Source organism: Nuphar pumila, chromosome 2 (genome assembly GCF_984573655.1).
Source record: "Nuphar pumila chromosome 2, dmNupPumi1.hap1.1, whole genome shotgun sequence".
Taxonomy (NCBI): Eukaryota; Viridiplantae; Streptophyta; class Magnoliopsida; order Nymphaeales; family Nymphaeaceae; genus Nuphar; species Nuphar pumila.
The window spans coordinates 29644027-29660970 of NC_143250.1; the positions used below are offsets into that span (position 1 = coordinate 29644027).

The 16944-nt window shown below is 38.7% G+C and overlaps 1 protein-coding gene across 3 annotated transcripts in view; it reads left to right on the forward strand.

The window, feature by feature from the left end:
- LOC149845132 (mediator of RNA polymerase II transcription subunit 12-like) overlaps positions 1-15774 on the forward strand; it is a 28321-nt gene extending 12547 nt beyond the window's left edge. For all 3 annotated transcript variants that reach the window (XM_089995539.1, XM_089995541.1, XM_089995540.1), the window contains exons 9-14: positions 276-425; positions 543-893; positions 1052-3450; positions 4677-7277; positions 13722-14058; positions 14991-15774. In XM_089995539.1, coding sequence (XP_089851665.1) covers positions 276-425; positions 543-893; positions 1052-3450; positions 4677-7277; positions 13722-14058; positions 14991-15446 — 6294 coding nt within the window. In that variant the 3' untranslated portion in view covers positions 15447-15774. The remainder of the gene's footprint in view (positions 1-275; positions 426-542; positions 894-1051; positions 3451-4676; positions 7278-13721; positions 14059-14990) is intronic.
- The last annotated feature ends 1170 nt before the right edge of the window (positions 15775-16944 follow it).

Consider the following 16944-nt stretch of genomic DNA (forward strand, 5'->3'; position numbering starts at 1 on the left):
TTTTTTCGGACAAGATCCTGTTAGTGTCAGTGTTTCACCGACATGTTGCAATATCTTGATTATGGTATTCCTTGTTTAAGCGTGTACTTTAATCAAGAAGTTCCTTTTTGTTCTGTGTTTTGGCAATCTCATATCCAGTGCATCTGCATAGGTGTTGATTCTTTCCATCTTCGGGTGATGAAATTGCAGTTTACTTATGAAAATTATTGTGGAGAATGGTTTTATATAGCATTTACCTTTCGCCACCCACTGGTTATTTGTCTTCTGTTGTGCAGGGTTTGTCACAGCAGCATAAGCGACTTCGCTTATTGGCTGACCATGTCCCACATGGTTATAGGAGGAAACCTCTGTTTGAAGTTTTGGTCAAGCATAATGTTCCTCTTTTGAGGGCAACTTGGTTTATCAAAGTTACTTACCTAAACCAGGTGTGACACTGTGACTTTTGCCATAGAATCATATTTGGCTTCTCTAGTCTACATTACTGGTTACCTCAATAGACCTGTTGTCATCTAAAGTAAAATTTGGGAATTTGTTTGTCTCAGGTCCGGCCTGTTCCTAATGGAGTTTTGCCTGGAGGGACAGACAGGCCTCAATTAACGCGCACCGAATTATGGACCAAGGATGTGATTGAATATTTGCAGTATCTTTTGGATGAGTTATTGCACAATGAGGTTCACAACTCGATGCCTCATGGGAGGGATCGGTCACCACAGATACTGCTGGGTGGCTTTGTACAGCAAAAAGGTATTGAGTCAATGCAAGTTACTCCTGATGGGGAGGAACCTTCTCTGCAGTTTAAATGGTGGTATGTGGTGCGTATCATTCGTTGGCACTATTCAGAAGGTCTGCTGCTTCCATCTCACCTTATTGAGTGGGTTCTCAATCAACTTCAGGTTGTTCACCCCTGCCTTCTAGTCTTTAATTGAAAATTTTCTTATAAAGAAATGATCGCAAGTTGACTAAATGTTTTTGATATATGATTTGATGTGATGTTAGAAACTATTGTGTGGGTGAGATGTGTATATGCTGATTTATATTTATATGCTTGCAGGAAAAGGAGTCACTTGAGGCATTGCAACTGCTTTTGCCTATTGTATTTGACTTGATAGAGAGCATTGCATTATCACAATCCTATGTGAGGATGTTTGGGGACATTGCTATACGTTTTTTACAGGAATATCCAGCAAGTGGTTCAACTCTTGCAGGAGGTTCTCAAAAAGCTTGTATTGCATCTATGTTGATTGAGTTGCTTCGATTTTCGATACTCACTGTACCTGATACCTTTGTTTCTTTGGATTACTTTCCTCTTCCATCTTGTGTATTTATGGATTTAAAAAGTGATAGCTCTTCCATGCTTCTATCATCTGAGAATGTAGAAAGTCTCCAATCTGGTGCTAAAAATTACTTGGAAATGGAAGATGCTTATCACCAGTACTTGTCCTTTCATCGTGCTGTTTCTTCTATCCAAAAGCGTGCTGCTGATCTTGCAAAGGCTGCTGGTCCTGGTTTTTTGGGTCATGGTGAAGCTAGAGTTGCACAAGCATTAGACAAAGCTGTGATGACAGGGGATGTGAGAGGTTCTTATAACTTCCTTTTTGAAAATTTGTGTAATGAAGGTGTTGCAGAAGGATGGATCTCCGAAGTCAGCCCATGTCTTAGGTCATGCTTGAAGTTGATTGGGACTGCAAGTATGCCGGAGATTTGTGCTGTCTTTTTCCTTTTTGAGTGGGCAACCTGTGATTTTAGAGATTCTCGCAGTCCCTTCCCATTGGATGTGAAATTTTCTGGTACAAAGGATTTGTCTCGGATCTATTTTGCTGTTTCAGTTTTGAGACTAAAGATGGAAGATATGAAAGGTTCATCAAAAATTAAGAGTGAATGTATGGTTGACGATGACATTTCAGAAAAGAATTCTAGGCTTCTTGAGAACCATTCAAGCAGAAGAACACTAACCCATTTTACTCCACAAAAGACTGACTCAGATATTTTCGTAAGTCCTGGTCCATTGCATGATATAGTGGTTGCATGGCTAGATCAGCATGAAGTATGCAAGGGTGAAGGTACTAAGCGTATCCAAGTTCTCATCATGGAACTCATCCGTTGTGGGATCTTTTATCCCCAAGCTTATGTAAGGCAGCTTATAGTGAGTGGAATTATGGACAGAAATTTGACTTCAGTGTATGCTGCTAATCAAAAAAGACACACCAGAATCCTGAAGCAGCTGCCTGCACCTTACTTGGTTTATGCCTTGAAAGAAGCTAAGATTGCTGAAATGCCTATACTTGCTGAAGCAGTAAATATCTACTCAAATGAGCGTCACCTTGTGCTTCATGGGCTTATGAGTGGAGTACCCAGGAACTGCAGAACTTCAGGTGATGTTGAAATAAATCTGTTTCAGCATCAGCAAAAAATCAATTCAACTACCGGAAGGGATGGTGTGATCTCCACGTCTTTTGATCAGTGGAGAAATTCTCAAGCAAAGCTCAACTCTTCCTTCAGCAGGCATACTGAAATCAGGGCCAAAGTTCCAGAGCTGAAAGAAGCTATTTCTGTCTTACTGCGTCTCCCAGATTCCTGCATCACATTCATGGACAAGATGCAAAGTACACATACTGTTAATTCTGAGGGTTACAATGAGTGGGCTTTTGGTTCACTTCACACAAAAAATGATGTGGGGGAAGGAACACCTGGCTGTGATGAATGTAGAAGGTTGAAGAGGCAGAAACTGAATGAGGAGAGGAATCTGCATGTTCATGGATTTTCATCCTATGTATCAGATGATGAAGAAACATGGTGGGTACGGAAAGGAACTAAATTATCAGAGTTGAGCAAAATCGATCAGCCTCTCAAGTCTACAAAACAGTCCTCTAGAGGAAGACAAAAGGTTGTACATAAAACCCAAAGTTTAGCCCAGTTAGCAGCTGCCAGGATTGAGGGAAGTCAGGGTGCATCTTCCAGCCATGTATGTGATCCTAAAATAAGCTGCCTACACCACAGGAATGGCATGGAAAGTGAGCTCTCAAGGGAAGGGACATTGAAAAATCATGTTTATGATACAGTTACAGTAGGCAAAACTTTGAAACAGCTACGCCTGCTAGAGAGATGGGCTATCACAAGCTGGTTAACTGCTGTAATCAGAGAGCTAACTGATGGAGGTGATAAGATTGCTGCGACAGTTGACTCTGGTGCAGGGTCATTTTCTTCTTCAAGCAATGACAAGAATGCTTTTCGGTGGAAGCTCAGTGAAGATGAGTTATCTAACATAGTGTACTTGTTAGATGTTTCTTCTGATTTGATTTCAATTGTAAGGTTGCTGTTATGGTTGCTTCCAAAAGCTTCATTTGGTCCAAATTCAGCAGTTTATGGTGGGAGAAACGTATCTACTTTACCTAAGAGTAAGGGTGCTTCTTGTGAAGTGGGAGAAGGATTTCTACTGTTGTGTCTTCAAAGGTAATTGGTGGCTTTATGTGTGCATACCAGAGTCACCGATATATTGTAAATATCCCAATATTATTGGCTATTTCAAGGTAGCCGATAATATCGGGAATATATCACAATATTTTCAATATCGTCAAATTATATATCTCATGATAATATTGCGATAATATCGTGATAAATATCGCTACATAAGACTGCATCTGTTTTCAGATTTTTTTTTAAAATCCCCAATTTTATTAAAGATAAAAATTTAGAAAAATCACTATAAATTTTTTTAAAAGCGACCATAGCCTCAAAATTTGGTTTGATTTGGTTCAAAAACCAAATCAAATCGATGAGTTTTGCACATTTTGTGATTTTTTTTTTCAAAAAATATGAGTTATGACTTTTTTTTTGCAGTTGTTTATGTGTTACTTGTTTGTCATTTCATGTTTACTTCTAAGTTCTAAATCGTTCTCTTTTTTCTATTGTTAGATGGATGCTATAATTATTTGTTATTGTTGTTGTTACTTCTTAGTTATGTAGTTACTAATTTATTGTTTGTTAGTTGTTAGCTGCTAACTTAGTTGCTCATTTATCATTTTATCTTGTCTACTTTAAAGTCTTTATCTTAGTTTTCTTTCATTTTTTCTATTCCTGTGAAAATATCCATGCTTGTTTCTGTTGTCTACATGTCAACTTTCTAAAAAACCCCACCTCATGCATATGTTAAAAAAATGAAAACAATGTGCAGCTATGCAACATGGATACTTCTAAAAGGGCAATGCACTCGTGTTGGTGCGGGTGCGACACTTGGACACAATTCCAGGTGTAGTCAACTATATTGGAGTCCATTTCTTTTTGAAGTTGGACTGCATTAACCTTAACCAAGTCCAGTTTTATCTATATCTATATCACACACATAAATACATATATATATATATATATATATATATATATATATATATATATATATATATATATATATATATATATATATATATATATATATATATATCCACACCCCTGCATTCAAGTTTTTTGAAATTGCCGTGTCCCGCCCTTTGCACCCTGAACCCATACCTGCATCCGCACATGCACGTATGTGACAGATGTGCAGTTAGGAATCTGGTTTATGATGCTATGACTTGCAAACTTTTTGTTGCTTGTACCCACATGCTCTTGACTAGGCCTTTTGGCTCTTTACAGTCAGTCTGCCACTATGATTTCTCTTGTTCTCCTAACAGAGTTTGTTTCAGGTATGAGAATGTACTCCTAGCTGCTGATCTACTTCCAGAGGCACTTAGCGTTGCAATGAGACGGGCTATGACATCTATGCCTTCTAATGGGAGGATTTCCAGCTCAGCTTCTTTTGTTTATGCACGAAATCTCTTGAAGAAATATGGTTCTCTCGCCATTGTCTCGAAGTGGGAAAAGAACTTCAAAGTAACATGTGACCAGCGATTCTTCAGTGAACTTGAATCTGGCCGATCAGTTGATGGTGCTGACCTTGGGTTTGCAGTTGTTGGGATGCCAGCAGGTGTGGAGGATTTTGATGATTATTTTCGTCAAAAGGTTAGCGGAAGGCTATCAAGGGTGAGCCCAGGTATGAAAGAAATAGTTCAAAGGCATATTGGAGAAGTTGTGAACTATATTTATGGAAAAGAAAGGAGGCTTCTTGCTCCTGGATCTGCAAGGGGTTCTACATTAGAAAGATGGGATGATGTGTATCAAACAGCTCAGCATATTGTCTCAAGTTTGATGGACTGCATTCGTCAGAATGGTGGTGCAACTCAGGAAGGGGACCCTGCTCTGGTGGCTGCTGCTGTTTCTGCCTTGGTTGGTAGTGTGGGGCTTGCTGCAGTTAATATACTGGAAGCAACTAACAATAACAACCCTAGTTCTGGTTCAGCAATAAGCTCCTTCTCACTTAACTGTGTTCGGCGTGTCATACAAGTTCATGTAAACTGCCTCTGCCTCTTGAAGGATGCTTTGGGTGAGCGGCACAACCGTGTATTTGAGACAACCCTTGCAACAGAAGCATCTGCTACTGTTGCAGAATTTTTGGCAGGAAAGGCTTCCCGCAGCCAATTTCAACTCTCTTCTGAAACTGCTGATAGCAATTCAAATTTTCCAAATGAAATAAACAATTCAACCAAATCATTTTTTGGAAGGCCTACCAAAGCTGCTGCAGCTGTATCTGCACTGCTTATTGGTCTTGTAGTTCATGGTATTACCAGTTTGGAAAGGACGGTGTCAGTTATAAAAATAAAGGAGCGTTTAGATGTTATACAGTTCATTAAAAATGTGAGAACTGGCTCCAATGGGATTTCTCGTTCAATGGGTGTTTTTAAGGTGGACAATATTGAAATTTGTTTGCACTGGTTCAGGCTTCTGATTGGTAACTGTCGAACAGTTTTGGATGGACTGGTTGCAGAATTTCTTAGTGAATCATCTGTTTTAGCTCTCTCAAGGATGCAACGTATGCTTCCACTCAACCTGGTCTTTCCTCCTGCCTATTCGATTTTTGCAATGGTAATTTGGAGGCCTTATATTCTTAATACTAGTATAGCAACTCGTGAAGACATTCAACTGTATCAATCATTATCATTGGCCATAGGTGATGCTATACGACATCAGCCCTTTCGTGATGCATGTTTACAAGATACCCATGCTCTCTATGCACTTTTAGCTTCTGATACAAGTGATTCTGAGTTTGCAGCGATGCTGGAACTGCAGAACTTGGACAAACAGTTGAGAAGAATGGCATTTGTTCCTCTTAGGGCAAGGCTGTTCCTGAATGCAATTCTTGATTGCAAAATGCCACAAATTGCAAATTTGCAGGATGGTGGTTCTTGGTCTCGTGGGTATGGAGAACCAAAGTTACATGCTGAAAATGAGGTGAAGCTCCTGAACCAGCTAAGCGTTCATGTGTTGGATACTTTACAACCTGCAAAATTCCACTGGCAGTGGGTTGAGTTGAGACTTCTTTTGAATGAACAAGTCCTCATCGAGAAGATTGAGTCCCATAATTTGTCACTAGCTGAAGCGATCCGGTATCTTTCCCCAAATGCAGATAATTGCTATCGTTCTGAGAACGAAAAGAATTTTACAGAAATAGTGTTGACTAGATTGCTTGTTAGGCCTGACGCTGCACCTCTTTATTCAGAAGTAGTTCACTTACTTGGCAAATCGTTGGAGGAATCACTGCTTATAAATGCAAAATGGTTTTTAGGAGGCAATGACGTTCTTTTGGGTCGCAAGTCCATCAGGCAGCGCCTTAAATCTATTGCTGAGAGTAAGGGGTTATCAACTAAAGTGCAGTTTTGGAAACCATGGGGTTGGTTGAGTTCCAGTAGTGAGGCAGCAGGCACTGATAAGAGAAAGCTGGAAGCTACTTCTCTTGAAGAAGGGGAGGTTGTTGATGAAGCTATGGACATGAAAAAGCATGTAAAACAGACATCCCAAGGAGTTCATTTTGAAAGCTCCCATCCATCTCAACAGTTTGCAACTGAGAAGGCTCTTGCAGAACTGATGCTTCCTTGTCTTGATCATAGTTCTGTTGAATTTCGCAACTCATTTGCAATTGATCTCATCAAGCAGATGAATACTATTGAGCAGCAAATTGTTCTGCTCTTACGTGGTGCTGGAAAGCAGGTTTCAGGCTCTACTATTGGTGCTGAAGGTGGTAGCAACAAAGGGAATGCACGTAAAGGTATGAGAGGAGGTAGCCCTGGACTGGGGAGGCGCTCAACAGGGGCTGTAGATGCTTCACCATCCTCTGCAGCTTCACTACGGGCATCAATGTGTTTGAGGATGCAGTTCCTCTTGAGACTACTTCCAATCATTTATGCAGACAGGTACTTGATCTTTACACCTTTTGGATCTTTTCTTGTTAATATGAAATCATGGGATATGGTTGAATGCTGGACACTTGTATTCAGTGTTATTAAAAACGCGCCTCAAGGCGCAAAAAGCGCGCCTCGCCTCAAGGCGAGGGGCTTTGTGCCTTGAGGCGCAGGCATAAGGCGCAAAAGCCCTGAGGCGCACGCCTCATACGCCTTGAGGCGTACGCCTCAGAGCGAGGCGCGCCTCAAGGTGAGGCGTACGCGCCTCAAGGTGAGGCTTTTAATAACACTGGTTTTGTCCTATTGAATTTTCTCTCCAACTTTTTCTAACTTTTATGCAGTGGGAGTCCAACTCAAACACCAATCTTTTGCAAGTTGTATGAAAACAGTAAACCCCCTTATGAAATTAAGAACTAAGTGGGTAATTAACTTTATCCTATGTCATTAGCAAATTATACTCTCCAACAGCTAGCATATGCCATCTGAATCTCTCTATATATAATCCATAGATACATGCCTATCGAAGAAGGAAATTATATAATTGATTTTCATGCCCACTTTTCCCCTTCAATAAAGTGATCACTTATATGTTCATCATATCCACATTCACCTTTTTACACAGAATTAATACCAGGATTCTCTTATCGATCTATTATTATCTCCACTCCAAAGTGCTCCCTGTGGTGTGTCTGTTCATATGTGCTTTGTGAGAATCTTTGTATAGGTTTAATCGTTCAACTTTAATTAGTTTGTCCTGGAATTTACTATTCAAGTCATAAGCAATAAGTTAGATTCACTTTTAGTAAGATTAGAAGTGCAGTAGACTATTATACAAGAATTTAAAGATGGGCCAACAATAGGCCAATTTGTTGCTCAGACTTAAATCTTATTCTACAAAAATAATGGATATATAGGTATATATATAGAAACATCATCCCTAGGATTAGTTAAATAACTAGATCTTAGAAAAGGGTGTCACGTTAATGAAAGTGTCACGGTTGTTTCACTGCAGTTTATACAACTATAACAGTTGAACTGTTCTTGCTTTCTCAATAGCATCCACACTGGGAGTGTTGTATTTTGCACGCTGTCTCATAAAAAGATGCAAATCACAGTTGGATCAGTAAAGAGAACCATAGTTTCACTGGTTACTTAGCTTATAGAAACGTAGTTTTCAACACATAATTTGACAAGTATAACTAATTCAGGAATCAAATCCAATAGTCTAACTTCAAGCACATGGTATAGGTTTGGGAATATATAGGATTCTGGCTAATTGTATTGGTTCGCTTCTTATGTCATAAAAAAATATCAGATCTCTTTTCATGTTGGGGATCCCTCTCATGTCTTCTTTACCCTTTTACTTTACTTTATTTAGAGTTTCTATTCATTGGCCAGAACACTGTGTGCACATGCAAACAAACTTATTTTATGGCATAATAATGTAAATGCTCTTGATACTAAGTATTTAATCAATTTTATCAATCTTTAATTATTCCACAATACAATAACTAAGTTGTTTGTGGCTAAATTTACTTCTACTGCCATGGTTTGATGTTAGGTGTATGATATACTGTCATGGTTTGATGTTTGGTTTTATACGTTAATCTCATATTTTTTAGAATAATCTCATATATTTTAATTTCTTTTAGTTAATCTCATATATTTTCCAGTTATGTAATCAATTTTTTAGTTACTTTTATATGTTAATCTCATATTTTTTAGAATAATCTCATATATTTTAACTTTTATAGGTTAATCCCATATATTTTAACTTTTGTAGGCTAATCTCATATATTTTTTAGTTATGTAATCAGGTTTTAGTTACTTTTATATGTTAATCTTATATTTTTTAGTACTTATTTGACATTTTCTATTTCTTATTGGTTGTCAATTTCATCAATAACGCATTTCTTTATTTATTTGTATTTTTAGATATTTTTTTATAATTTTTTAAAAGTTTTCAAATTTTTTTTTTGAGGCTTACGCTTTACGCCTCAAGGCTTACGCCTCGCCTCGGTTTTTGGTTGAGCGCCTCGCTACGCCTCAACGCTTTTCACAACACTGCTTGTATTTTTTGTTTGTTCTGTTGAATGCAGCTTCTTTTACCTTTTTGTTTTTGGTTGATCCGACATACCAATGGTAGTGAAGTTACAACATTATTGTGTTAATGATAAATCTGTTTATGGTCACATAGAGATGTCTATTACATGCAACTATTATCTCTTTCAATTCACGTTCATCCCAAATCAGTTCATGAATTTCATTTCTTTAGTTTGCTGGGGGCATGTTAAGACATGTTTCTGAATTGTACACATCTATTTTAGGGGCTGCACTGCATAGAATTTCTTATCTTGGGATGGTTTATTCAAATCTATGCTGGGTCTCTAACCTTGGTTATTTGATCCAAAGTAACCAAACCACATGGTTGCTTTTTCCTGCCTTACCTACGCATGAAGGTTATAGGCTAGATTCTTTTATGTATAATTGCTTGTTATCTTCTCTGGTTTTTTCTTCATCTTGTATCATCTTGTGTTTATGTTTAGTACTAGGTGACTGCTACTGTTAATGCTGGCTTTGCTTCATTTAATGAATACTATTTTGCACTTTTAGATCTTGGATTAGATCCTCCATTGTTCTCAAGCATCTTTTTCTAATCTTTCATCTTGAACGAATTTAAGGAGAACATGATGGCGTTATTAACACTAGCTCTAGCGTTTTTTATATCATCTCCAGCTTCAGCACTATAACATCCTGTATTTTTTTTCTTTATGGGTCACAATAATATCAAGACATTGTGATGAATCTTAAGAGCACATGGCCACATTCTTCCGTATACTAGCTAAATGGTGTTTTAGTTTGGTTATTTTCCATGTGACTCATTCTATCAATATTTACATTGGAAAATTAACTGATTGTTCATATATACGAGAACGCATTGATCCCAAGATGGGTTTCTATAACTCAATTTTGATAACAAATCGTTAGTTTTATAGAAACCTTCTTTTAACCAACTAACCTCAAGGTTTTCACCTCTTCAATACATATATGGATCTAGCTGCTTCATGCATCAATAGGGTCTCTAAGGTATGCATTAGGGAAAAATCACAAGGCTCTAATTTTGTGATGTTGAAAACCCTGAAATAGGAGATCTCTCTCGTTTTGGGTATAGCAAAAAATGGCAAAAAAGAAAAACTAGAACATTTCTGTGCTGGTTAGTTTTGTCTCGCCATGCAGGTTATGTCTTGTGATATAGTATAGTGCTTGTGTCGACTAATACACACCAATACAGTGCAATACACCCCATTTTCCAAATGTGTGAAGTGTGTAATAATCTTATATACACGAAATTGTGATGTATTGTAGTGTATGATATGATTTCACATTTACAACATTGATGTGTCTGTGCGTGTTTAAGCAGGATATTTTTATCATTTATATGCCTTGCATTTGGGTAGATTAGATTGCCAAAGACTGGATCTAGTGATTAGGATATGTGTAGCATGATCTATTTCCCACTTGGATGTTCTAAGGCTAGTATACATAAAAAAACTAGATCTAGCGATTATGTAGATTAGGATATCTGCATCAAGTCCAATTCATGTTAAGCTCTCTCTCTCTACAGATTTCATTCAATTTATTGAATTTTAAACGATTCATTTCAAAAACAATAAAATCTCTGAAATAATGTGATGATTTGGAAAAACTCTAAATGATTGTATCATGACAATAATACATTAAGAAAGGTATCTTAACTATATTTTTAAATTTTTCTATAATACTTTTCTAAGGCTAGTACACGTAAAAGACTAGATCTAGCGATTACGCAGATTAGAATAGCTGCATCAAGTCCAATTCATGTTAATCTCTCTCTCTCTCTCTACATATTTCATTAAATTGATTGAATTTTAAACGATTCCTTTCAAAAACAATAAAAATCTCTGAAATAATGTGATGATTTGGAAAAACTCTAAATGATTGTATCATGACAGTAATACATTAAGAAAGGTATCTTAACTATATGTTTAAATTTTTCTATAATACTCAACCTTTTAGGATTTTAAAAATTATAGAATAAAAGCAGTAACTTGTTTCTTTTTTTAGTTTTTTTTGTTTTCTAATATAGTTTTGTTTTCCTCTTTCTTAGGCTTTTGGGTGTTTTTCTAGAAAAGTCCTTTTTCTAATTCTCTTTAGGAAAACTCTTGCGATTATTTTTTTTAAGGTAGGTCTCTCTCTCTCTCTCTCTCCATATGCACACATATGCGTACACAAAGGCCATGTGTCTAATACTGGTAGGAATGTCTAATGGAAATGGCTGGAGAGGTCTTTTGTCATCAAAGCACTCGATGTAGAGGAAGCACTGAAGCTTCTGAAGAGTTTTTAGGGTTCTTTGTCTTCCAATTCCTACAACTTGAAAGGTGTTCTATTACCGGTTTGTAACGAAATACATATAGTGGAACTAACAATGGGTTCTAGGGAAAGAGTCATTAAGGTGCAATCATTTCTTGTCTCAACCGGGATATTCATAATGATATGATGAGTGCTTTGGGGAGACCTAAGATATGTTTCTCTTTTTTGGGGACCAACTTTTGCTATATGTTTTATGCTATGTCACAAGGATTCGGCTAGCAGGGTGCCGCAACCGCATCGAGTCGACGCGGGTGCGGCATCGGGTGCGGTCAACCCGATCCTGGGTGCATTGACCGCACCCAGGGTCATTTCGGTCCATTTTTTGGATTTTTTTTTAAATTTGTCCTACGAAATGGGCTGCAGAATTTAAAAAAAAATCTGCTGACAGCTGCTACTGCTCTTGTTTTATAAAGGGCCACTTGTGTCCACAACATCTGACGAGCTTTGTTGGCATCCCATGCTATTCCTGCCTCCAAACAATTAATTCGCAGCGTTGGAAAACATACTGTTAACTTGGAAATGATGATCCATCTTCCTCAAAAATTAAAACCAAAATTCAAGAGCCTTTTGAAGTCTTTATTCTTCAAGGCTTCAACGATCCAGATCCTTCTTTGTCAAGGATTTTCTCTCTCCATAATAAATGATAATGGTGTTGGTAGCCTTGGTGGCTAGCTATTAGTATTCACTTTTCTCCTGACGAGATTGTTGCTCTAGCCGTAGCCTTGTGTAGACCTCTCTTTTCCACATGTCAAATCCAATAAATTTCTTTTAGCTGTCATTTGTGTGCAACTGTATATAAAATGAAATTTGAAGAACCCTAGGCAGTGGCGTGGCAGTGGAGCCGTAGGCCTCGTGAAGACTCTCCAACAAACCACATCAAACCTTTGCTAATATTTTTTTTCGTGAAGACCAGGGAGTTTCAGACATGATTGAATCATGACAGTCAGCAGAACGCAGCAGGCTGGGTCGATCAGATTGACAATCCTTTCGATTCATCAATTTTGTCCCATTGCGCCAAAGTACACAACAAGCATAACGTGGGTAACAAGTCTTCAAACAAACACCAGCAAAAACAAACTGGACCCCCGACCCGCGCCGGGGGAACCTACGGTGTATATATATACATTTTTGCCCCTGCCGCACCCCAGCACCCGAGTTTTTTGGAAGTGCCGAATCCCCGCACCCGCACCCGCACCCGCACCCATGCGACAGGTTTTATGGATAACCAATTTTACAAATATGGTTTGGAAGCTTCCCCCAATAAATGAATGTGGATGATGGAGAAATTAGAGCATGGGATAGATAATCATGTGTGGTGACACTTATTAAAGTAGAAGTGTAGGCAGTATGGGCTGCACATTTAATTTGCTTTGTAGGCATTTCAAAAATAACGTGAAAGCGGTTATAATGCCATGTAGTTTATTCATTTGGATTATGGGAGTTACATGGTCCTTGGGAATGAGAGAGAAACAGAAAAAAAAAACTTCACGAGTAATTTACTAAAAGGTGCCTGGCATTTGATGTATTTACAAAGACACGGTACAAGTAATCTCTTGGATTTTGCAGGTATATCTCAAACAGCCACTCCCAAATTTAATATGGGGTTAGTGAGCAAAAAGGATATTTTTGCGTCTCTCTCTCTCTAATGCATCACTAATATACATTGTCTTAATATTTCTATTAAAAAGCATAATGACCTTTTTCATTTGAACTTTGAGGGCCACACACGCACACGCACACGCACACGCACACGCACACGCACACGCACAAAATATTGTTCATGTGTTTAATGAACTTGAAAATGCACTGCCTGTATTAATTGTTATGGCACTCAGTGGTTGCTTCTTACTCCTTTCGTTTAATTGTATTGTACTAAATTTTATGGAGTTGCACTTCACAATAGAGTAGAATGAAGGTTCTTAGAGCAGGACTCTTGTCTTATGCTAATCTCATATTTTCTCTTGTCCATGTTTCTCCACTTTTGACATGTTTCTGTATCATTATTTTGTTCATATTTCTGTTACTGAATTGAGCATGGACTTGTAGGGAACCGTCAAATCGTAACATGAGGCACATGCTTGCATCAGTTCTACTCCGTCTGTTAGGAGCCAGAGTAGTTCATGAGGATGCAGATTTTTATTTCACAAACATGCCGAGGAATTTTTTGCTTAAGAGAGAGTCAGAATCATCACCAGAACCATCAATGGCTACGTCTGCGACACTCACGGGGGGAAGTCTTTTTGACTGCTTTTTGTGTGTGCTTCATGGATTGCTAAGTAGTTACAAACCAAGCTGGCTGAAGCCTAAGCTTGCCTCCAAGTCAACTGCTAACTCTCCACGTGATGTTTCGGCATTTGATCGGGAAGTGGCTGAAAGCATGCAGGTTTGTCTTGAATGTCATTACCAATTTATTCCTTTTTTCTCTTTTTGTTGAAATTGCAGCATATTTGCTACTACTTGATAGTGACTTAAACGGGAGGTTAACCAGTCCCCATGCTGTATTTTAGTTCACGCTTTCCCTTTATGTGCAACTCTTAAATTTTAATTGCTACAATGTCAAGAAAATTTTTGTTGTATGTCAATGTTGTTATTAAAGCAATCCTTCTGGTATTTGGTAAAGCCTCCATACCATTTCTTTTTGCCAATGTATGTAAGGTCAGCATTGTGCCATGTATAGATTGGTATTGTATTCTCTGTATCGGTGCCCTTGTTTAAATACCATGTCCAAGAGTATAACGGTACTCATATTGTTGTACTAGTGCCTCTTATCCACAATAAGAAGATTGAAGTACTGCAAATGGAGTGGTTTTGCATGAAAACCCAGGATAGTCCTGGGTAGATTTCGGTTACTCTCACACGTGCCACTTTGATCTCACTTAGCCTCCCATCTTGGTTTCTGTACCAATCCCAAAATAGCTCATAATGGTTGTGCTTCATTGTTGCAGTCAAAATGTGTTGGTTAAGGACGGTGCTCTGTCCAATTTTGTTGTTTCTGCTCGTCATGGTCTTCAATAATCTTGTTTGTTTCTGCTGCATGTGGTACGTTTTACATGGCTTTATATTTCTTGATGGATTTGAATCATGTCTTCATGGTTTAACACTTTTAATTTTAGTTTTACAAATGCGCATGAATTTATACGGTTTCGTAGTTCACATATATTGACATTTTAGTTATCAAATATATATGCAACGCAGATCCTCACTGGTAACGATTTTGGTTTTCATATACTGATTCTTGTTCAACTGCCTTGACTATGGGTTTGTCCCATTCGCTTTCCATATAATGACAAGATGGTTTTGTCTGAATGTGGACAGGCTGATTTGGATAATATGCAATTGCCACCAGCTGTCCGCTTGCGTCTCCAAGCTGCAATGCTGACGCTTCCATCGTCTCTCCCTATTTGTATTTCATCTCAGCCACCAATTGTGTCACCTGCTGCATGCCTTCCATTACAATCTAGCACCCCAATTTCAGGCATTCTGCCTGCAAACACAGTCCATCAAAGGAACCAGGCATCTGCCTCCCGGCCAGTGAGCTCCAGTATTGCTGGGAAACCAAAGTTACCACCTCCTCCACAAGACTCTGAAATGGAGATAGACACCTGGACATTGCTCGAGGATGGGACTGGGTCCGGGCCAGCAACCAGTAACGGTAATGTGGGTGCGGGTGGGGATAACTCTAATTTAAAGGCCTGTAGTTGGCTCAGAGGGGCAGTGAGAGTGAGGAGGACAGATCTCACTTATGTTGGGGCAGTTTATGATGATACCTGATATCTTATTTAAAATTTTTTGGCCGTTGTAGATTTGCCATGAAAGCCAAAAGCCCTTTCCTCACTTATAGCGGGTTAAAGGTCTTGAGAAAAAGGGTGCCTGATAAGTTCAGATTGCTTCTTTCAGGGCTTTTACCCTAGAAAACAGTTGAGGTGAGGAGGAATGTGTTGGACGTGTTTAGGGAGGCTTCTTCCCCAGAAACCAACACACTTGCCGGCAGGCGTCTGACCCCCCTCCCGCCCTTGCCCTTCTGAGGCTTGTTGTATATTAGAGTTGTATTTTTTTCCCAGTTTGAGATGGGCAAAAAAATGTCTCAGAATGGTCTCTCTCTCTCTCTGTGTGTGTGTGTGTGTGTGTGTGTGCGCGAGCGCGCGTGCCTGCATGGGTGTGGGAAAGACAATGTATCTATGGCTGCTTAAATGTTGCAGAACGAAAACAGGCAGCATGGATGGATCCCCATACTGAATGACCCGGTTGTTTCATTCCTATGGATATGAGAAAGAGAGAAACGCTGGGACTCACTTGGTCCAGCGTGAAACTTTCCTGTGTAGTCTCTGCACAAACAGGCCCTTGAAGGTGGGAGGGGACGTGCAGAGGGTAAAGAACTCAAGAAATAGGCAATGGCATTGAATCTCCATAAAAAGGGAAAGAAAAAATCTGCCGGCGTAACTGTTTCATCCAGAATGATAGGTGGCGATATATGTTGCCACATCAACTTTGGGTTCGACTCTTTTAGTTCGCTTATCCGTTTGAACCTAATAAACACTTTTGATGAATCTACCTGACAAAGATGACAGAGGACAGGAACTAAGAAACAAAAAGAGCACCAAGCCAGTCTACACCATATTGTTTTCCACTCAGGGTAATACCCCATTAATTAGGTCTTTTATTGCCAAAGTCCTATGCTCCTCCTGACTTGATTTGTGGAATCAGTTGTGTCATGCATCTGAAGGCTAAATATCTGGTACTAATGATTGTCCATAACTACTAATTAGAAGTTACTCTTTTTTGTTTTTTTCAAAATTGTTCCTTTTTTTTTGTAGATCAGACGTTACAATGATGTGATCTACATGGTTTGTTTAGTAGGATCTAAGTTCACATGATTATTAGGTTTTGGAAGAGGTTCAAAATTCAATGGCCCCAAAAAATATGATTCTTTGGTTTTAGTCTGTCAGGTTTTGGATGTTGATGATGCATAGGGCTATACGATAGTAAAATTAGTACAAGTGAGGATCTCAAAACCATCTGAGATTGTAATTTAGTTACCAGATGGTTTTCTTTTCATTTGACATTCAAAATTAAGGTGACTTGGAAGCAGTCAAAGCATCGGGCTAAGCCTGGGTCGTAAGGCTTATGCCTGTCAGTGGGTTGGATGTGTCAGGTGTCCAACTCAACCTGAACTGGACTCTAAAACATGAGCATAAAATGCCTTCCCGAACTTGGCCTGAATAACACATAAGGTTTGAGCTGTGATTTGTTGTTAAATATCCTGCATAAG